Below are 24,231 nucleotides of genomic sequence, written 5' to 3'. Positions count from 1 at the left end.
AAACAAGGTCATGCATTACCAAATCCATGGGGGAAGCAAGATGCTTTAGACTATGTGGTAAGGGAAGGCTTCTCTGAGGAGGTGACTTTTGAGCTGAAACCAAATAACTAAAAGAGCCAGACACAGGACAATATCAGAAGAGAACATTCCAGAAAGAGGCAGAAAAGGGTGCATGCCGTCAACTGAAAGAGCATGACATGATAGAGAACAGAAAGAAGGCCTGGGCCAGGTGGAGGATGAGGTCAGTGTCCATCCATTGGGGCTGCCATAACAGACCATGTACCATAGACTGAAGGGCTTCTGAACAACAGACATTTATTGCTCTCAGCTCCACAGCCTGGGAGCCCAAGAACGAGGTGCTGCCAGACCAGTGAGCCACTTCCTGGTTCACAGATGGCCATCGTCTCCCTGTGTCCTCAGTTGTGAGAGGGAGGAGGGCTCTCTTTTATAAGGTCATTAATCCCATTAATGACAGCTCTGCCCTGGACCCAATCACCTACCAAAGGCCCTGCCTCAGAACAGCATCACACTGGTAATCATGTTTGTTCATATGAATTTTGGGGTTCACAAGGATTTAGCCTACACAGTCAGTGATAAAGGATTGGTAGGACCATAATAAGTGATATAGGAAGACAGTCAGATATGATCATTTAGTGAAAATCTATCACAGCATCGAAGCAGGGAAGGGACATCATCTGATGTCTTTTTTTTTTTTTTTTTTTTTTACTATCCTTCTGGACTCTAGGCAAGAATTTGTGAGGGCTTGATTGTATATTTGCCTGACATCTGTGAGTTTCAGCTCTTCAGGATCCATTTCCCCTTCTTAACAGTAGCTCTGTCTTCTTGGAGAAATTACCTTTGCTTGTTGGACAGTTTCATCAGGAGCCCTGTATTAGGGCTGTCCAGGGAAACAGAACAGGCCAGACTAGGATGATTGTGTACACTACTCTCCAGAAAGAGGGAGAGAAATTGAGAGAGAGATTATACAGACATCTGTTTCTATTTATCTGTATATCTACTTAGAGAGAGAGAGATTGAGAGAGATTCATTTTAAGAATGGGCTCATGCCACAGTTGTGGAAGCTGCCAAGTCCAAGATCTCCTGGGCAAGTGAGGGGGCTGGAGAGTCAGGGGACAGATATTATGGTTTGAGACAAAGACAATCTGCTGGCAAAATTCCCTCCTCTTGGAGGAAAGTCAGTCTTTAATCTTAAAGCCTTCAACTGATTGGACAAGGCCCACCCATATTATAGAGGATAATCTGTTGTACTCAACGTCTACTGATTTAAATGTTAATCTCATGTGAAAAATGCCTTGGAAGCATATTCAGACATATTTCACCAAATATCTGGGTCCCATGGCCAAGCCAAGTTAGCACATAAAATTAACCATCACAGGCTCTATTTCTTCTAGACAAAGAGCGAGCATGTGGTCCAAGCTAGGTCATGCAGGTGCTGTCTCCCCTGACTACGCATCTGAGTAGGGGTCACAGAAGTACATCCTGTCCCCTAGTCACGCCCAGACCACATGATCCTGCCACTTCACCCACAACACACAATTGTGTCTTGCCCTTTCTGATAGCCATTACAAACCAATTTAAACAAGCCACCAGATGATTCCAGGAGGCCCCAGTGAACACCCACTACTTCGCTTTTCTATGGGAAGGAGTCATATGGTTTGTTTGAAAACAAAAAAACAAAAAAACAAAAACCACCACCAATAACACACAAACTCAAACTGCCTCCAACAGGCTCCATATATTTGGAAAGACACGCATCAAATTACTAATGGACATCCTGGAAATCGGTCTTTGAGGATTGACGGGTTCCAATGTTTAATGTGTATAATTTAAAAAAAATTTCCTCATAATTTACAATTAGCAACCAATCATTTTTAAATTGAAATAAATAATGAAAAATGTCTGAATTAGCAAGTGGAACTAGAGCAGAATTTGAAATATTATATGGAGTGGAAGTCCCATCTTTATTGGCATTAGAAGCCCTGGAGACACCTCCGAGAGCAGAGATTTTTGTGGGACAATGTGAGAAACTATTGAAATCCATTGTTTTTTTATTCATAGAAAAAGAAAGAGCAGGATACTTGCTGCCCTGGCTCACATTTACAATTTGATCCATTGATATATTTCTGGCTCGCAGAATTACCTTGTGGCATTTCGCATCAGCTGCTGCCTCTTCCCAAAGCAATAATATATGGCATAATTAATTCAGCATAAGTGGTGACTTTGCCAAATCCATTTATTTAAAAAATGAGTCTACTGTTCTTCTCAATAAAGGTACTGGATTTTTTTTTTTAAGGACCATAGAGAATTAATTACGAATACCACAGTCAGAATGTACACAACTCATTTTCTAAAGCTGGAATTTCACTTAAAAATAGCTATACATTTAACAACTAGTGTGAATTAGCTACTTCTTCCCATGAGCCTCTGAGTAAAGACCCAGCCAGGTGAAGGAACTCCAGGGCAATGATAATAATGTCAATAGCTAAGGGGCACCTGTGTGGCTCAGTTGGTTAAGCATCTGCCTTTGGCTCAGGTCATGATCTCAGGGTCCTGGGACTGAGTCCCACATCAGGCTGGGCAGGGAGTCTGGTTCTCCCTCTGCCCTTCCCCCCTGCTCGTGATCTCTCTCTCTCTCACTCTCTCTCAATAAGTAAGTAAAATCTTTAAAAAATATCAATAGCTGATACTACTAACTCCCCACTGTTTGCCAGGAACAAGTTAAGTGTGCTGTGTGAATCTTCTTTTCTAGAACTCACAAAATCCCATATATTAGATTTTATTAACCCCGTTTTAGAGAGGACAAATTCAAACTACAGCTGAGAGATATTAAGGAATGTCTGCAACATTATGCATGTTTCAGGTTGGACTCCAAGTTCTCACAACCTTTCTTAGATCATGACAGCGAGCGCCTCTGTAAACTGCCCATCAGAGTTCCAGAAATGTTCAGAAAGTTCTAGACATCATGTCCAAGCTGCATGACACGGTGTCTCTTCTATCTTTTCACAGGAAAACACCTCTCCAGTGTTAATTTAAAATAGTACTGGAACAAATTCTTGAATAAGAAGAGTCAGACTTCCTTCTTTTACTGAGAAAGGGGCTTTTTTCCTTTAACTGATAGTAATAAACTCAATCCCTCCTCTAGTTTTTCGTTCTTTAATTGTTCCAAATATTGGAAAGTATCTTCGCACTGTCTTATAAATGGAGATACAATAACAGTTCAGCCTATTTAATGTAAAATTTGACCAATGATGAAAAGAACAAATGATTCTTTTGTTCACTTATACTTTTACATCCCACCTTCAGAATTACCACAATACGATGTCTTAGTCTACACAACATTTGCTAAATTCTAGTTTTCGTTTGTTTGTTCAGCTTTTAGTTCGTGTTTCCCCTGAAGTTCCTTTGATGGTTTGCAGCTGGTGGCGTGTGTGTGAGACTGTTGGCGAGGGGAAGAAATGGTGGACGATGAAGTACATTCACACTACCTGTGCTAGTCCTCACTGTCCCCTCCACCCCTCTGCGACGATCTTCTCATTACAATGTTACAGGCTGTCTAGCAGTTGCCAATTGTTTCTTAATCCATCAATGTGTTGCCTTAAAAAGAGCTCCACAGAACACATTTTGAAATAACTGGCCTAAAGATGGAGAGAAGATATTTAATATTTGGGACATTGCCGGAAGGAGAAGGACGCGTTATGAACAATGTACTGGGACAATAATAACCTGGAACTTTCTCTGGCAATGCGGAAATATGCTTACTTTACCTACAGTACCTATTAGACTCCACTTGGACAGATAATGACCAAGTATGGCAGTGCTTGCCACTCTATTCGCATTTGAAAACACCAGAAGTGTATGAAAAACTTTTATGTACCACAGCTAACATTTGGATAATATATAGTGATAATACATAATTATACACACACAAGTTATATATCATCTACATATATAAAACATACATATATGCTCTTCACATATGCATATTCGGGACAAAAGCACTCTCATTGTAAGAAGGCAGGAGCCATGCTTGTTCATATTTATATCCAGTATCTCAGTGCAGAGTATGCATTTCTCGAAGTTTTAATTGACAGATTAGTCCAATTGGACAGTTACTGAACACTTACTATGAGAAGCAGGTGCTTGGCACGTTAGGGTGCAATGACAAACAGGAAATTACAGAACACACAGTCATGCGAGAGAGAAACAGGCAGACAACTGCAGGACGCTTCCAACGGGCGTACACGGCACATGCAGAAACTTAAACCTGGGAGCCCAACACGTCAGATTTACTGAGATGAACCTGAGTAACAAATACGAGCTTAGTATATGGAACAAAGTGGAGAGAGGAGAGGGTAGTTCTCAGAGAGGATAAGGCGCAGACACAAAGCTCTGCTTTGCTAGGTAGGTTGCAGTAGGCAAGTCACAAGAGATGAGGCTGGAACGTGGTCTGATGTAAAATGACTACTAGTGACATGCTCAATGCTTTGGGAGCTCATTGGGTATATGGTGCGAATATTGCTGCTTTTATTTTAAACAGTGAACGATCAGATCAGAACTATATTTCAAAAACATAACTGCCTTCAGTGAGATGATGCTCTGGGGTCTAGAGTAGAAAGTATGTTTTTTTGTTGTTATTGTTTTTTTTTTTTTAAGATTTTATTTATTTCTTCAGACAGAGAGAGAGCATGCGAGTCAGGGGAGGGGCAGAAGGAGAGAGAGAGAGAAAGAGAATCTTGAAGCAGACTCTGCACTGATCGTGCAGTCCCCACACAGGGCTCAATCCCACGACCCTGAGATCCTGACCTGAGTCAAAACCAAGAGTTGGCTGCTTAACTGACTGAGCCACCCAGGTGCCTGGAGGGTATGTCTTTAAATGCATATTTTGGCAGTGGAACTGTGCATTGCACATATGTGAGTAACACCTTGTAGACACTGCAGAAGGGATCTGTGGAAACGGATAGAGTTTCGGGTAGGGGTCAGGGAAGTGAAGGTCCGAATCCACAATGACCTCAAAGGTAACAGGAGGTGAACAAGAGAAGGATGAGAACGTTAGAAAGGATAATGAGGCATCTGTGGAAAGCACATGTAAAAATATCTAGAAAAAGTGAAAAATGCAAGCTTGGAGGTCAGGAAAGAGTCCAAGTCAGAAAACACTTCCACAATGCATGGATCATCCCTATTTGAAGAAAAATAGAACCCCTTGGTATTGATGGTTTGATGAATCTTAGTGAAAACTATAGTGAAAAAAAAAAAACTTTCAAAAGATAGAAGTCCGGAAAATCACCAAGATTTAAGAATAAGCAAAAAATAAATAAATAATTAAACAAATATGTAAGTAAAACTTCAAGCAGAGAGATTTAGTTAGGAAAAACAAAACAAAACAAGCCATCAAAGATGTAGGAGGAGAAACCCAGGGCCATGAAGGGGAGGAAGAGAACCAGCAGTTTCATAAAAGAGGAGAGGAGGACATTACTGGATTGCTCAATGAGCATGAGTCAAGAGGAAATTATCAATGTTGTATATCACTGCAGATCACTGCCACTCCCGTAATAACTGGGAAAGCTTCCCTGGAAGGGGAGAGCACCATAAATACAGCAGAGGAGCTGTCTTTGACAGTTACATGAAAACCAGAGTTCTTTGAGACAGATTATATACAGTGCCTGTGGGTAGACAGTTGTGGGACCCAACTCCACAGGGATGGGAAGAGCTCATTGGAGTGTGGATCCTAGCTCCTAGATGACCATCCTGTCAAGCACTAAGTAAAGGGAGGTACATCTAGGAAACACATAGATAATACATCATATTATCACACTACAGTGTTTCTCATCAGGGACAAATTTCTCAGCAAAATACCAACCAACCAACCAAAAGGATGGACTGTGACATCATGAAAGAAAAGCAAGTGTGAACATTTGCAATGTCTTTGTGCTTCAAGAGAAAACAGAGAAAATAGAGCTGTGGTTTTCTGTGGTCTCCAAAATCTATGGGAGTTTTCCACAACATCAGGAAACTTCAACCAGATAAGCATAATAACTTCACAGAGTCAGAAATTGAGAATAAATTTACACAATATTGGAGAGGACTCATCTCATCCTACTTATGTCCTCGATTAGCACAGAGTTGGGCATACATCAAGGGCCAGTACATACTTAACAAATTAATAAATGAATAATAATTAGCACAGAACTACAAATGGGGGCCACCTGGGTGGCACAGCGGTTGAGCGTCTGCCTTCGGCTCAGGGCGTGATCCCGGCGTTATGGGATCGAGCCCCACATCAGGCTCTTCTGCTAAGAGCCTGCTTCTTCCTCTACCACTCCCCCTGCTTGTGTTCCCTCTCTCGCTGGCTGTCTCTCTGTCAAATAAATAAATAAAATCTTTAAAAAAAAAAAAAAGAACTACAAATGGCTTTCGTACCCTAGAGACATCAGATCTATATATTTACATATCCAATATAATATTAATCTTAGTGTTTGTGAAGACAGGACTTTTTGCTGAAGACAATTTTCTGCTGTAGAAAAACATATAAAACATTCACTCAATAAGTTTCTCTGTAAACACATGATTATTTGTATTTCAATAAATAGTTTATTTTTATTTTTATTATATCCTGGTTCATGAGTTAAACACTGTACCAGACTTCCTTTTAAAGTTTTTCTGAGCTGATAAATTCTGCATGCATTGTGGCGGAACGAAGAATGGTTTTTCAAGTCAAGAGTACCACTGAGGTAATTGGTGGAAAATTTCACATCAACACAGAAGGTGAGCAGGTGTCAAAGCTTTCAAAATTTGAAGAATTAGTTCAGAAAAGGATCAGCAAGTATGTAATTACAGTCATCATGTCTTGTTTAGCTGACATAAATGGTTAGTTCTCTCGCTCTGAATAGCAAGATTTATTTTATTGAAATTTCTAGAAATTTTAGCAAAATATGTAAAGGAAACTTTTAAGAAAGGATTTTTTTTAAATGGAAAGGACAGACATAAACACAGCAATCTGAATGTAAAACTCAAAATCTCGCTCTAGTTCTTAACCCTCGTGAATGAGGGGGGGATCAGAAGAGGCATAGGCAGAAAAGAGCCAGGAAACCTGATGCCGGCACAATGGAGATTTCAGGTTCCAACAACCACCACGATAAGATTTCCGTCCCCAGATGTTCTTACAATGTGACTTCTACACGCCTCCTATCAGGAGATGGTACCTGCTGTTAGTCCTTGAATCTGGCTGAGGTTTAACTACAACAGAAGGGACACTGTGGATTGCAAGGCCAATTCCTACAAGTTTTGCCTCATGCCCTTGGGAAGCTAGTTCTTGAACCCAGTGCCTCGGTGTGAGAAGCCCAAACAGCCCAAGGGAGACCTGCGTGCAGTGGGAATGAAGCTGCAGCTCACAGGCCTGGCTGGGCTCCAGCCAACAGTCAGAATCCACTCGCTGAGTGAACCATCCTCACACTGGTACCCAGGCCTCAGGCAAGGATCCTCAGCTGGTGCTGTGCGGAGTAGAGATGAGATGGTCCCTCAAGTCTGCCCACGCTGTAGCTTTTATGTGCAAATTTAAAAACCATCATTTGAAGCCACTGAGATTTGGCGATTGTTTTATGCAGCCATTGGCAATCAGAACAGGTGCCTAAATTTGCAAGTAAATATATTTAGTTTTTTCTATGTGGCAATAAAAATACACCCCATATTAAATGAATATTTGCTGTCACTTTTCAAATATGTAAAATTAAAATTCTCCATTTCACAGAATGTTAAAGAAAGGGTCAATCTGGTAAAAGGGATGATGAAGCATAAAGTTTGATCATTCTGGATTTTATAGCATAGCACTTAATTCAGGAGACATGATTTTAAAACAGTTTTTACTTACTAGTTATAAGGCCATAAAAAGCTACATAAACTCTGTATGTCAGAGATCTCATCTCCCAAGTGACCTTAAGAGTGGTAGCTACCCACCAGGATTGCAGTGACCATTCTTGCTTTAGCCAGTTCATGACGAACTGAACAATCTATATAACCATTAGTCACTAGGATCATTTGTTTTCATTCCCCCAAATACGGAGCATGGCCTCATCTCTACGGTGCACTGCATGGAAATGAGATGGTCAGTCAGCCATCTGGAAGAGAGAGTAATGGATGCTCAGAGGTTGCTTGCCAACCTCTTCCCTCTTCCCTCAGGCCATCAAGCACTCTTAGAGTCATCGCACTGAGCCACCCACTCCAGTCACTGTGTCACTACCTTCTCTTGGGATCTCACGGAAATGACAGGTACATAAACTAACTCAAAAATAAATACTTAAAATATTTTTTCCTCATAATTTCAGTTAAGACTTTCAAAGAAAAAATTAACGTTCACTATCATTAATAGCCTTCTTACCGGAATATTCCACAAAATCCTGTGGTGACATATAACTTTAGGTGATCTACAACTATTTGTCCACACAATTTCTACATTAGCCTTTTTGTCTTCAAAATGACTCCACTGAGATGAAAATTCAATTATTTTCTTCATTAAATGCACATCGTAACATTTATTCTTTTTTTTCCTCCAACTTTTTTCCTCCGCATAAGCCAACTAGACCAGTATGTATTTATGCTGGAAGTCACAACAGTGAATCTCAACTATTTAAGATTTACTGACTCTTAAAGTAAGACTGAATAAGAACTTTGGATAAGAACCCTTAGCAGTGCCTAGAATGCAATGTCATTTACACTTAGGAGAAGGAATTTCTTTTTTTATACTTTAAACATCTCAAATACAGAGAGGATACCTCAAACTACAGTTCTTACAGGTTTGAGAAAAAAAAAAAATCAAACACCTTGCAACAAATTCTGACATCATGAGCCATGTTACTAACCCAGAAAGCTGAATGCTTTCCAGAGGAAATGAAAAGACATTCACCCCCTAGGAATTTGGCTTCTTTAAAAGAGAAGTATAATTCTTTCTTTCTTTTTTTTTTTTACTTTTAAGAGAGAAATTAATATTCTAGTTTATATTTTCCTTATAATTTTTATTCTTAGGCATAAATATTTATGACCCAGCCAGGTCCAAGGTGTAAACTCCAGGTTGACAGCAAATTAGAATTCTATTAGAATTTTTAAAAAGAGGTAGAAACAAAAACAAAACAGAGGCAGAATCAAGCATACCAGGTACACATTCGTGCCTTACCTTTCTGCTTCTTTAAAATACATCTTTAAGGATAGATATTTGCATTCAGGATTCATTAACTTCGACCTCCAAACAGCCAAGTGCAATCTCCAATAACACTGTAGGACTCTAAGAGGCTGACAAACACCCTGTTGACCCGTGTGTCTTCTGACTTAGGACTGTATGTTTGTTTATTTGGTGAATTTAAGGAAATGCTGAAGTTATTTCTTGGAGTTTCCTAGAATAGGTTGGCAACTGAACTCGGTTATGATTTATGGGTGGAAAAATAAAATAAAATAATCAGTGTCAAATGAATGGTTGCTTCCCGACACACTTGGGACTTTGTCAATGATGCAGTAATGCATGGGGACCAAACTTTGCCATACTCTCTGAAAATGATTTTAGACATAAATACCTTGTAATACCCATAGAGTGAAGTTTGCTCTTCCCACCTAATACATCCGCAAACTACTAGAACAGGATCTCACTGAGGTTAAAGAGGTATAAGTGAAGGGGAAAGAATGCAAGCACATTTACCGGAGTTCTCAATTCAGGGATGGCGGCTTGGTAGGTGAGCGGGCGACAATCACGCGTATTTGGCACCAGGACACAAGGAAGAAACATGGGACCCAAGTCATCTCCGTCCAGAATGTCCACCGTGAGGGTGGTGGTGGTGGTTCGCCGCTCATTCAGATTTTGTGCACGGTCCTGTGAAAGAGGGGAAAAAAAAGAAACACAAAAAACAATGAGATGGACCCAACATTCCCTTCAGCTTGACTAGACTGTAGACAGGTTTCTTCCCGATTACAGGCCTTGACTTCTCTTGGGGCATTTACTTTAGAAAACTTGCAACTGTACATACTTTCTCTGCCCTTTGAGCTGGCAATCTTCCTGCAGCTCGAACTTCTGCCAGTTTTATGATCCAGCACTCCTGCTCAAGGACGTGGGAGCCATCCCTTTGAAATGCAATCACCAAAGAAGACGGAGCCCCACCTCCCAGTCTCTGTGGGAGGGCAGGAGTCTAACATGCATAGGAGGCTTCCTCCAAGCTGTGACACTATCTCCCATCCTTCAAGTACAACACAATTTCACTTTTCCTTCAAGAAGGCCAATTAGCAAACACAGTGGGCTCTTGATTCCTCTACCCCACCCCGACCCCAGCTCTGTCTTTCATTTTTGATGATGTTTCAAGCAATGTAGACAAATTTTAGGGGTGCCTTGGTGGCTCAGTTGGTTAGGCGTCTGCCTTCGGCTCAGGTCATGATCCCGGGGTCCTGGGACTGAGCCCCACATCAGGCTTCCTGTTCAGTGGGGAGTCTGCTTCTCCCTCTCCCTCTGCCCCTCCTCCACTTGTGTGCACTCTCTCTCCCTCTCAAATAAATAAAATAATCTTTTTTTTTAAAGAAAAACTTTACATAAATTTTGGTTATTTCTAAAAACAAACAAGAACAAACAAACAAAACCCCCCTAATCCTCAGAAAAGTAAAACGAAGGGAGAAAACAGGAAAGAGAAGAAAACCTGCCAGGTCTGCTGCACCTTTAACAGAGAAATGTTTAATGGCTCATGGAAGCCTTTTCTGTTATCAAGTATTTTGAGACTGGCATTCCTGGTCTTCAGGGAGTGCCCTGTTGTCATTGAAATAACCTAGGTTTCTAGATGATAATTGTTTTATTTTGCTTCTTCATTCTTTGGGACTCAAAAGCTACAATTTCTAGGAAGAGCGCTCTTGTAGCAATAATGACAATTATCTATTCAACTTCCTCTCTTTTCCACGAAACATTCTATTATCAAGAGAACAGGGATTCTGTTTTTTTTTTTTTTTTCTTGTTTTGTTTTCCCCAATTATGGAGATATAATTGACAGAGCACTGCATGAGTTTAGGGTGTGCAATGTAATGATTTGACATACATATACGTGAAAGGATTTTACAATAGTTTTAGTTAATGTCAGTCATCTCATATAGACACAGGGGAAAAAAAAAAAATTTTTTTTCTTTTGATGAGAACTTCCATCTTGGCTCTTAGCAACGCTCTAGGTCTTCTTTCAGCCAACTTGAGTTCAGACTGCATTCCGTGTCCTTCTTATTGAAAGAGCAAAGTCTTCCTTACTCAGCTTGGCCAGGTGTACTTTTAGCTTTGAGGATAACTACAATCCCTACTTCTGAGACGTTGTTAGTTTCTGACGTGCATTTTCCATCCCAGGATCCCATCCGGGACTCTGCCTATAGGTAGCCATCATGTCTTCTCAGGCTCCTTTTGGCTCTGAAAATTTCTCCAACTTCCCTTGTTTTTGATTACCTTGACAATGTTGAGTACTGGTCAGGCGTTTTGTAGAAAGTTCTTCACTGGGGACATTGATGTTTTTCTCAAGATCAGACGGGGGTGATGCATTTTTGGGAGGAAGACCGTAGAGGTCCAGGGTCATGTCATCACATTACATTATTAACACGACTCATCTTTTATGCTAACCTTGATCACCTGGTTGAGGTTGTGTTCATTACATTTCTCCATTGTCGGTTTACTCTCTCTTTTTTCCCTTTTCATTTCTTTAGGGGAAAAAAAACACTATGTGCAGCCCCCGTTCAAGGGTGGAAGTGATTTCATCACATTTCATTTACACTAATTAAATTTATCTAAAGAGAGTTCACCAGGAAGACACAAGGAAGACACATCGGACCCAAGTCCTCTCTGTCCAGAACATCCACGTGAGAATGGTGGTGGTGGTTTGTCATTCATTATGGTAGAATCTAGAGTGTCTTTACTTTCATAGTATGTAGTTATTTTGAAAACTTTTATTTTTTCTGTCTCCTTAAAATTCTATTCTGTACAACTTCAACAGAGTGGTGGCTGCAGGGGGCCGAGAGAGCAGGAGTGCTCTCTGAGGAAGGACTGCTAAAGAGGTGTGAGGCTTCTTTTTGGGATGAAATATTTGGGAAATGGATAAAGGTGGCAGATGCACAACAGTGTCAATTGCCAAATGCTACTGAAATGTTGACTTCACAACGGCCAATTTTATGGTATGTGCATTGACCTCACTGATTCGTGTTGAAGTAATATACTCAGTTATATTGGATGAGGGGGTGGGTGAAACAGGTGATGGGGATTCAGGAGGACACTTGTGATGAGCACGAGGTGACGTACAGAAGTGCTGAGTTACTACATTGTACATCTGAAAGTAACATTACACTGTATGTTAAAAAAAGTGGTATCCTGGGGCGCCTGGGTGGCTCAGTCGTTAAGCGTCTGCCTTTGGCTCAGGGTGTGATCCCAGCCTTCTGGGATCGAGCCCCACATCAGGCTCCTCCGCTGGGAGCCTGCTTTTTCCTCTCCCACTCCCCCTGCTTGTGTTCCCTCTCTCGCTGGCTGTCTCTCTCTCTGTCAAATAAATAAATAAAATCTTTAAAAAAAAAAGTGATATCCTAATGGACTGATATTTTATGTTGCTTAGTGTTTTCCTGTGTGACATCTACCAGACATCAATATTTGCTTACCAGTTAAAAACATCTCTCTCTACCCATCACCAGTCCATCCCATTCCCCCACCCCCCCTCCCCTCTGAAGCCCTCAGTTTGTTTCTCAGAGTGATGGGTAGTGAGGAGGGCACGTGTTGCATGGTGCACTGGGTGTTATACGCAACTAATGAAGCATCGAGCTTTACGTCGGAAACCAGGGATGTACTGTATGGTGACTAACATAATATAATAAAAAAACATTTTAAAAAAATCTCTCTCAAGCTTTGTGTACAAGTCTGAATTTCAGTTATGTTCTTTCCCAATCTGGTTGCTCAAGAAAGGTTGTAAGGAAGGTTTCTAGGGTAAAATCTCAGAAGGCAGAAAAATCTCTGTTGGTGGAATTTTGCCTAGGCAATTGTTCAGGAATATAATAACTCTGTGACTCCAACTGCTTTAGTGTTTATAACCATTATAAGATAGACTGTGGTCAAATTGTGGGGGGGGAAATGTTTAAATTTCCACGGTGTGAAGACCACTAAGGGTCGCGAAGTTGATACAAAGACTATTTTAAAGATATTTGAGATTGAACATATACAAAAAGACATCTTCTTTTATCTCACTAAAAACCAGAAACTTCTGGAAACGAGGCTGCCATGAATGGTTACGGCCATTGAGAAAACAAACAAACCCAACTAGCAAACAGTAGTTCCTACATGAACATACATTATCACAAAGTCCTTATCTCCTGCTCATTCTCATTAGAAGCCCATGTGTTTCCACAGAAACCTCTTCTCCCTGCTCCCCCAGAAAGGTATGTTGCACACCCTGGTCCTTAGCAGTTCAGGGAGCCACTCCTGCTTGACCCATACACATGTGAAAGATTTTGTCCTGTTATTTCTGCTTTTGTCAGTGCAATCTGCAAGTCCCCAATTAGTATATCCAAGAGTATGGAGGAAAATATAATTTCCCTTTCTCAAAAAAGGGGAAAATATAATTGAGATTAATTACTACAAGATTGGAGTAATAATTATGATTGGCTGAACTTATAGGATATAGAGATTTTTACGAAGTCCTTTAATTGTTGTAAATTTTCTTTGTCTCTTCATTATATTCGAAACAGTTGAAAGTACAGTAGGAGCAGCAAATGACATGTGAGATAATTTTGGTGGTTCACAAGTTAGCTTTTAAAACTATATTGTTTACATGTATGAGTTTTGAGTACATATAGAAAACTTTTTTTTTCACTGAAGCATAGTTGACACACGATGTCGTATTCGTTTCAGATGTACAATATAGTGATTCAACACATAATGCTATGCTGTGCTCACTATGAGTGTAGCTACCATCTGTCATCACACAGCGCTATTACAATATCATTGACGATATTCCCTATGCTGTGTCTTTTATTTCCATGGGTTATTAATTCCATAACTAGAAACTGGTATCTCCCACTCCCCTTCACCCATTTGCCCATTCCCCACTCTTCTCCCCTCTGGCAACCACCAATTTTGTTGAAAAATCTTAATTTGGAATAAATTCATGAATTTATTTTAAATTTTAAAAACCACAACTGGCTTATCAAACCTATCATTTTAAAATTATGATTACTTAGGATGAAGTTTTTTCAAAAGACCAAATCAACCTGAATTTATAAAAAAGTATTAGGTAAATAACATGTTTTAATTAGTATAGATGTGGCAAAAATATTTTAATACTCAGAAGCAGCATTTCTACACTTGCATACCACACAACCTTACCCCTCATATACCATCAGCAAGTCACTGTAGTAAACAGAGTGGAGTATTTATCCAAACTCTTTCTTTCAGTCTGTCGGCAGCAAATCTCACTGTTCTCTGCTTCACTACTCCATAATATAGGTACGAGCGCATGAGGGTGGGTGCAGGTTTCATTCCCAAAATACTTAATGTAGACTTCTATCTCATATTGTCACCAGCTAGACCCCAGGACCTCACTTTGACTGTCCACCTGCTTGTACTCACCAACCTTTGTGGTGCATTTTCCCTTGAACTCTTCTCTCCAGCTTATTTCTTTACTCAGACAAATGGAAACTGGAAACCACACCTCACATGAGCAACTGTCCTGACAAGACCTAGAGCTGGCCGAGACCACCCTGACCAGTTGAGCTTAATCCCCAACTTGTGGCTGTGCAGATGGACCACGGCATGATCTCTAGAATGACTGATGACCACATTAACCTCATTATAATACTAAAACGTCCACCCAAGGAAGGACATGAGCCTCATTTGCACAATATGGGCAGGTTTCCTTAAGACGCATACGTGACCCCATGCCCCCATGCTCTACATAGGATGACGAGGCTCCCCTATCTAAATATTCATCCTAACCCTGAATGAATGGGGCCCATCCATTCAGGAGTCACAGCTTCGGAAGTCATTCCTTGTAATCTCCTTGCTTGCTGCAAATAAAGTGTTCTTTGTGCAACCACTCACGTGGTGCAGCTTTTGACTCACCAAGGAGCCAATTCACATGGGTTCAGTTATAATATTGAGAAAAGATAACTGCTTATAAAGTGTTGATCTATAAAATAAAGTTTTGTAATGATCTATAAAAATTACTTGGAAAAAAATACAAAGAAGCTATTGTCAGAGAAGAAAAATAATTTTCTCTCCACCCTTCTAGCTTCTTGGCTGAGACCTCATATAATAGAGAACACATTAGCAGGGAAAAACCCCAAGCAGTTTACTGATATGTGCACCTACTGTATACACACAGATACCAGGAAAACTGAGTAACTCCGCCAAATGACCAAAGCTATCACCTTAAATACCAATTCCAGTTAAAGACTAAATAAGACATGGGGGGTGGGGGAGTGCCAGGTTTTCAGGCAAAGCACAGTAAACACGGGAGTCGCTGTCTTGCAGGTGTACGTCCAGACCTTCCCCACTGATGGGAGCTTGTCCAGATCCAGTCATTCTCATCTTCCTGGTGGGAGAGGGACACCCTTGCAAGTGGAGACTTCTCGTGTAAGAGCAAACTGATCTTCCAAGAGAGAAGTGTTTCTACATGGTTTTCAGAGCTCCTCTGTTGTCTGCCATTTTGAAAACCTAATCAGCCTAAAATAATCCTTATGCCAGGAAGGTATATTTTGGGGTGATACATCCTGCTCCTCTTTACTTCCATCAACAGGCAGGTAGCACTGAGAAATACCAGCAGCCTCTCTACAGGTGTGGAGTCTCCCCATGATTTGCACTTAAAAACGTATTATAAAATGTAAGGAGAAATATGGAAGCAGGTCTCCTGCACACTGCACACGTGTAAGCCCATGGAAGGCTTTAGTACTTCTCCCAGTTTAGAACCAAATTTGATCTAAAAAATTCATCTAAAACATAGCCCCTGGCAATTCAGATAAAAACTGAAATGAAAAGAACCTTCTCCTCTTTCTAGTAAAATGTTACTGCTCAAGACTGTTCTAGATAAAAGAAATAACATTCTAAATTGGGAGTGGTATAAATAAAACATAATTATGTGCATGAATGTTTTATGTGATATCCTGAAGTCTATATTTCCATTCATTGCTATGTGAGAATCCAAAACATATTAAGAACTATCATCCCAAAAAATTCCTTCCTCCCTTCCTCCCATTTTCATTCCTCATTTCTCTTATTTCCTTTATGAAATTAAGATTTTTAAGTTTTAAACATTTAAAAATAAGACAATATTTCATTGATTTAAAAATTATGGATGTAACTGGCAAGAAAGAATATATCTCTTTTAAAAGTTATTCAAGTTTGACTGTTTAATTTGTATTTTCTCAGTGTCATTACTCTTTCACATGTCATTTACACATTTGCTAACATTAAACATTAACTTACATGAAACTTTAATTAGATACCGTAAAAACAAGTCATTAACTATTGTGAGTTCAGCTGTGCAAGGAATTGCAGGTGATACAAAGAATAATCCAGCATCAAGGCTGAAATGGAGGAATTTAAAAGCATACACATATCTTCAACATAGAATCAAGAAAGTCATAAGAAATATTCAGGAAAGGGGTGCCTGGGTGGCTCAGTTGGTTAAGCGTCTGCCTTCGGCTCAGGTCATGTCCCAGAGTCCTGGGATCGAGCCCCATTTTGGGCTCCCTGCACTGACTTGGTCCCTGAATCCTTAGCCTCTTTATTCAAAGCCTCCAATCCTCTGGCCCCGGATGATGGCAACATAATGTGCAACTCTTTGGAATCATATTGTAACATATGCCGGCATAGCAGAGACACCTGCTGTCTTTGAATGAATTATTTACTAAATAAGTAGAAATTTTCATCAATACACTGCAATTCGGAAGAACTGATTTCTTTTTAAGCACGGAGAACTTCAAAGATATTTAGTTTTAGAAAGAGCTCAGAGATAACTAATTCATTGTCATAATCCACACTTCTTACCAAGCACATTTTTTTATAAAATTGCAAATTATTTTAAACTATGACAATGTTAAGGCAATAAAACACCTCTGTCAGATGATAAGACTTCAATCCTTTTATCCCAATCAAAAGGCTTTCTTACTGTAAAATAGCTTAATTGCCCACTATTCTTTGATCAAATGAGATGAATGCTAATTTCTAATTCACTCAGTATCTGCTCTCTATTTAGAAGCGTATTAAGTTAAATATTTGTTGTTTGGAGTGGGGCCAGGAATGATGTGGACTCTACCAAATACTATGAAATTACACGAATCTCAGTTTTAAAGTGAGTGTGGAACAGACATGCTGATCTTCTGATTTCTTGTTGAGCCATAGGAACCTCAGAATAGAGATGTCCAACATTTACGTACTTGGTATTCAAGTGGTTTGTAGCTTAAAAAAAAATGGCTAGAAGCACCTACTAGACTGACTCATAGATACATACATTAAAGACTCTCTCATTACCTTATCAGGTATTTGCAGTATAGAAAGAAAAAAAATGCTACATAGAGTTGGCCTGCGTCTCCTGACCCTGACTCAGTTAGTGAAGACCAGGGAGGTATTTGTCTTGCTTCTGTCCACCGATGATAGATGGAATATCACTGACTGAAAATTTAAAACTTATCCTAGAGTAACTTGATTCTGTTAGATTCCTTTATGCAAACGAGAAAAAAGAAGCAACAAGATTGTGTAGGTCTAAACCATTTTAGAAATGAGTTTTTCTTTTTCTTCAAAGTGTTTTTTTGTTTGTTAGAGATGCTTACCTAATTTTCCTTAATTTTTATGCATACTTGTAGATAGAATAGCATGCTATTTTGCATCTCCACATGTTTACATGTCTTTAGGACCGGAACATTTTGTATTTGTTAATCACCAAGCATCGTCTTCCTATTTCACTCCTATTCCCCAAGAATACACCCAGGAAATTCGCAGAGCTGAAAACAGGGGTGTACAATTCAGCACTTACTCCATAATCAGTAGAAACTAGAGGTGAGGGAAAGTCAGAGTGGGGGCTAGTTTTGAAAAGTTGTTTACATAAGTTGATATCCAAAAGTGTACAAAATGATTTTTTTTTACATCCAAACCCATATAATTATAATGTTTACATAATGTTTTGAATATTCGTAGTATTAAAAGGAAAGACAGAGATAAGAAAAAAATAGTATTTTTAGGAATTATCATATCTTATTATGAAAGACAATTAGTGTCCCTATTCTAGGGTTTTTGATATTTGAGAAAATATTAAATTTGTACTGTTATTGATAAGGTAACAGAAATTACTCTGGCTATGATTCTAAATTAAATGTAAACTTTTTCCTTCTGACAATTAATCAAGAGCTCTTGAGTACCTAAGAATCCTTAGTATTTCCCTTAGGATAATGCTAATACAAAAGAGAGCTGGTTTTGAATAATATATATGTATAAAGAGATGAGTTTGATTCCTTTGTGATTTAAGGTAATATATCAAAATTGGAGTTTGTGGTACAGACTATATTGGAAATTTCAATAGAAAGAAAACCCACTGATCTTTGTATAACTCTGAACTTTCTTTTTTAGATTTCTTTTCCTTCTGTTTTCTAGAATTAATCATTCCCTCATTGCATATTCATATTTAAAATAAACTGCGGGTAATAATGTTGCAAATATTCTCAATAAAACAAGCGACAAGTTTTCTTATTTATGCTAACCCAAACTCTCCTGGCTTATTTAAGAGTAACAACATGTCCACATAGATAAAAAGAAACTTCCTAATTACATGAAATTTGAATAGTTTCCTTTGCATATCAATCAAATCTTTGTACCACAAGAAAAGCCAGATTCAAATTGAGTACTTTCAGTAATTTATCATCAGACCTCTACCCTCTTAGATACCATCTACTTTAAAATCAAAATTGATCGCTCATATTTCAAGTCTCTTTATGACTCCAAGAGCATAATGTAGGTTTTTAATGTACATGATCTACGCTGTGCATTGATTCACACACCATTGACAAATAGTAATAAAAAACCCCAAAGAATATAACAATATAATTAGAAACATATAACAATCTATGGACTTCATGATTCCATGTAAACATAACAATATAAATTATATAGATGAAGGGGTTCAGGACAGCCCCCCCTTAAATGTACAACTTCGGCTTATTGTGAGCTGAAGTCACCTGAGACTGTGTGGGTTCAAGATAAATTTCGTCCTTCCCTTAACCACATAGAAGAATCTAAATTGGGGTCTTTCCCAGAACAAAGGTTATTAACGGAGATAAATGCTATCTGAGTGACCCACCTGTATGGTAGGACAAACATCTAATTATCAGACATATGCTTCTCTTGCTGGGGGATGTGTATCCCTTTCCTCTGAAGCCCCAGACCCCCACACCCTTCTCCCTAGTTCTGGATGACACAGAGACCTCATCCTGTCTGACTCTCTTTGTAATTCCTATGTCTATGTAGATTCCCCACAGGTTCACCTATTACATTTGATTTTCTTCTGTGAATCTGTCTCATGTCAATTTGATCCTTAGTCCAGCTAGAAGGACCTTTGAGAGGACAGGGATTCTTGTTCCCCGACATAGATGTTGGCATATACGAAGCAGTCAATGTTTAACGACCATCTCTCTGAGAGAAGCAGCTCTGATTGTATCATTTGTCACTTTCCATATTCTAGGATCTACCACCATGGCCACAAAGGTGAGGTCCCTGAACTCGGAGCTGGGAAGAGACCCACAATCAGTCCCCAAGCAAGATGAGTCTGCTTCAGTTCTAACAACCCACGGTTTTAAGTAAATTATGTGACTAAGATGTAGAGGCAATGACGAATTCTTTACCATTTGTGGAGGAGTGATATGCTGTTAACACTTTGGGAAATAATATGGTGCTATTTACTAAGATTAAAAATATATGTCTATATATACATACATATGCATGATTTTTTCTTACAGTAATTCCATTTTTAAATTATCAATTTTTTAAAAGATTTTATTTATTTATTTGAGAGACAGAGTGTGTGTGAGCAATGGGGTAGGGTCAGAGGGAGAGAGAGAGAGAATCTTAAGCAGACTCCACACTGAGCAAGGAGCCAAATGCAGGGCTCCATCCCAGGATCCTGAGATCATGACCTGAGCCAAAATCAAGAGTCTGATACTTAACCAACTGAACCACCCAGGTGCCCCTAAATTACCCATTTTTGAACACTCAAGTGTCAGTACGTAAGTAGTTTATAGAATACTGTAATGATATGAGAATATATTCCAAGCATTCGTCTTAAGTATATTTGTGGTTGCTAACTTGCTAATCTTCACAAGAACTCTATGTGGTGTGTTTTATTAATATCCTCATTTTACTAGGTAGGAAACTAATGTGCAGCATATGCCCAAAGTCACACAACTAGTCAACAGCAGCACTGGCATTTAAATCCAGGCAATGTAGTTCTAGAATTCATGCTTTTGCCACAATATTGCACTCACTGCCTCTCACAGGAGTCATGAGGGTAGATATCACCCCCTCCCGCGCCAAAAAAACAAAACAAAACAAAAAATAGAAAGTATAGTTGGATAAATTAAAATGCACCCTAATTTTGGTATATTCTAAAACCATTAAAAGGATATAGCTCTGAAAGTTTTTAAAAACACTAAAAAGTTTTCATCTCTTATATTTCACATTCACATTTTATACTGTGTAACTTAAGTTTATAATAAAAATTTTTACAGATAAATTAACCTTTTCTTTAATTTCTTGCCAATTCTGTGCCTTCCTTTTGATGTTTCGTGCATATCCTTCTATTTCATAATTTTATCCCTGAAATGCTAAAAATTTAACATTCCCTCCCTCACTAATGGGCAGTCTAGCAAACTGCATACAAATTGTTCCAGGTGTCTTTATAAATATTTTAAATTAAGTAGCAATTCAGATGTTTTAGCTTGAGTTTCTTTAAAAACAGATACCTCATTGTAAATAGCAGAATAAAAACTAGTTTTCAAACACATTCCAGAGCAATCTTACTTTTCCTTACATTTTGTTAGAGGTTCTGAGTCAGGCAAGGGAAACTGTATTTTTTTTCTTCTCATTTTCACTTGTATGGAAATAATATTTAAAAAGAAAGATTTCAGGGTTTTGAGGAGCTCTGAGAGGTTCTCCCCGGTAGATTTTACTTTTTCTTATATCTGCTGTTTCTACATTAGCCTCTGCCCCTTGGTGTCAAGGCACTGAATTGAAAAACAACAAACTGGAAAATTTTGAATGTAAAACTAGAAATTTGGCTTCAAAAATTAGATTTCTATATGTCTATATCTACTATCTACCTAGTATATATAACAGATAAATGTGTGTATATATATGTTATATAAAAATAAATATATTTATATAAGTAAATATATTTATATATTATAAATATATAAAACAATATAAATATATAGATATAAATTATATATTTAAATGTATATATACACAGACAAAATATCCCCCCCTTTCTGGCAAAATATCTTTAGGACAAAAATGCCACTGAGTGACAGCTTGTTACATATAAACTTGTTCAGAAGAGCTGATGGAGGATGCTTTCCTTTCGCCCCTCTCTGCTGTCTTTCTGTTCTGCTCTATGAATAGGATGACAATGAGCTCAGGAGTCCTTATAGGCACAGGCTGCCTTCAGAGTCTAATAACCTTTTCAGAACATGATCCTGTCACTTGCTCTGGACCTTTGTCAATATTGGAAGCTATCTGTAGCCAGCCCTATCAGCTGTTTGCTGAAATATTAGCCCCATTCTTCTTGTTAACAGACTCTTCATTTTCTCCTCTTCCTTCTTCTCCCCACGCTCACCCCCGCCCCCAGCATTATCAGTGCGTCCAGCTTCAGGAGATGCACAGAACTTGGTGTAATCCAGAGGTGATTACCTCATTCCCCTTTGCTACATACAGTCTTCCTCAACCTCCTTTCTCTATGCTGCCTCTTGGGATCCCAGGCTGGAAGAGGAAGTTGGTTGGGAAAGGTCCTGGGAAGAGTTTCCTTGCAATAAGAAGGAGGAATAAACAAACATAATAGGAGTCCTAGTTTTGCCCCTTTCCACTTGCTTACCCTCAGACTTTGCAGCTGTGATGTCTAAGGCTGTGGTATTCACTAGCACCTGACAAACAAGGCATTGGAAAAAATAACCAAATTTCAGGAAAGGGGCACAACATAAGGAGAGAAATAACCTGAGTTCTTGGTGATATACTTGAGCTGTCAAACCAACCCTTGATCTACATGAATCTAGGGGTTTTATTAAAATAATAATAAATGTCCATGTTATGTAAGCAACAATTTTTCCGATGTTCTGTTCATGCTGTGCACACATCCTGGTTATGGTCATAGTAGCTGACACCTACTGAGCAACTATTCAAGAAATGGCAGCCATGGGGGAGAAGATTGCCAACTGGACAGTTTTTCCCTTCCTTTAGTGTACTCTGGAATCCCCCTGGGGAGTTAATAAAAATGCAGGTGTTCCATTTCTACCCTTTGAAATTTTTATTCAGAGGGTCTGAGGTTGGGTCCAGGAATCTGCATGTTTACTATACACCCAAGGTGATTCTGCTGTTGACGTTCCGTGTATCACACTGAGAAACACTTCAGTGTGAGCTGAAGGCAAATTATTGAAGAGTGGGCACGAGTGATTCAGAGGGAAGGAAATAGTGAGTAGAAACAATCTTCCTGTCCCATTCCATCCCATTCCCCATCGAGAAGATTATAATATATAAATTATGCTGTGGGCAGCCTACCCTTTGAGGCCATAAATTACACCAAGGACTCTGAGAGCACTTACACATTTTTGGCAAGTTCTTTACTTCATACGTTGCCCAGAGGGAAGCTAGGGAAATTGAATACTCACATTAGCTTGGATGATGACAAAGTACCGAGTCTTATCTTCATAGTTGAGCCTCTTCCTTAACACTACGTTTCCAGTCAACATGAGGGGAATTTCGAAGGTGTCATTGGACATCTGCAAATAGGGAAAGATACAGAATCAACTCCTTCGAATATAAGATGAATTGGAGAATGCAGTGTTGCAACTTAGTCCTTTGAGAGTTACAGAGAACATGCATATAATCTGAAAATAGAATATTGCCTGTAAGCTTCAGATTTCATACTCTCATCATTTTTTAAAGATGTATTTATTTATGAGAGAGAGAGAGAGAGAGAGCGTGCGCATGCAAGAGAGAGAGAATCTCCAGCAGACAGAACCAGCTCTGGGCTCCATCCCAGGACCCAGAGATCATAACCTGAGCTGAAACCAAGAGTCTGACACTGAACTGATTGAGTTATCCAGGTGTCCCAATATTCTCAACATTTTTAAAAAACTTTGCATGATGATCAATGGGTTTCACCAGGGTCATTTGATAATAACCAGGAAACTTGTTTCTTGTGGCCGTTTTTCATATATTTTAGGGTTCCCCATCAATAGCCCTGGGATACTTCTAAATCAAAGTTCAGGTACCTGGAAATCTTCTCTGCTACCACCATTTGTTGTATCACCAAAGAGTTCAAACATTGCAGTTTATGATTTCTATATAATATTCTTTTACAACATTGGTAGAGGGGAGGGAAATGGGAGGAGGAGGGCGATGGTGTCTTGTACTTGGTTCTGTGAGTTCACGTCATTACCCAGAGCAGGTCACTCTTTCAACCAAAAAAAAAAAAAAAAAAAAAAAAGGGCACTCCTGGTATTTCTCGAGAGGAATAACCAGAACATTTTGGAAACCAGCACAAATGCCTTTGCTTTAAATGTAGTCAATCAGTTCAGCAGCTATTCATCCCTAAACTCATTCTTTATTTATTTTAGATAAAATTCAATGAAAATGATGGCAAAAGAAAAGAGAAGGGAAAAAAAAAAGGAAAGAGAAGAAAAAAAAGAAAGCTCGATTTTAACTATTCTGATTTTGCTCATGGGCTAAATAAAAGTGCTTTGTTTTAGTGATGAGTTTGCAACATTGGTAATTAAAATTTAATGATTTTGGATAGTACAAATGCCTGATTCTTCTCTGTTCCACATCTAGTATAAACGTTCATCCACATCATAAAGAAAATACAGGTAGCGGAACAAAGATGCTGATAGTACAAGTGACCATCTTTGATTTACCCTGTATTAAGACCAGAATAGAAACTCCATCCCCTCTGTTTTGTGTAAGTTTACTAAAAAAATACTTTTCACAGT

At 39.0% G+C, this 24,231-nt stretch overlaps 1 protein-coding gene across 1 annotated transcript in view; it reads right to left on the bottom strand.

Moving 5' to 3' along the window:
- Positions 1–24,231, bottom strand: part of PCDH15 (protocadherin related 15) — a 1,631,248-nt gene that overhangs the window by 441,420 nt on the left and 1,165,597 nt on the right. Inside the window, exons 9-10 of the mRNA XM_057308638.1 lie at positions 22,909–23,019; positions 9,701–9,871 (exon numbers count right to left, since the gene is read on the bottom strand). Coding sequence (XP_057164621.1) covers positions 9,701–9,871; positions 22,909–23,019 — 282 coding nt within the window. The remainder of the gene's footprint in view (positions 1–9,700; positions 9,872–22,908; positions 23,020–24,231) is intronic.

Source organism: Ursus arctos, unplaced genomic scaffold, assembly GCF_023065955.2.
Source record: "Ursus arctos isolate Adak ecotype North America unplaced genomic scaffold, UrsArc2.0 scaffold_7, whole genome shotgun sequence".
Classification (NCBI taxonomy): Eukaryota; Metazoa; Chordata; class Mammalia; order Carnivora; family Ursidae; genus Ursus; species Ursus arctos.
The sequence above is the reverse complement of the archived record's forward strand: the minus strand, read 5'-3'. Positions and strand labels throughout refer to the sequence as shown.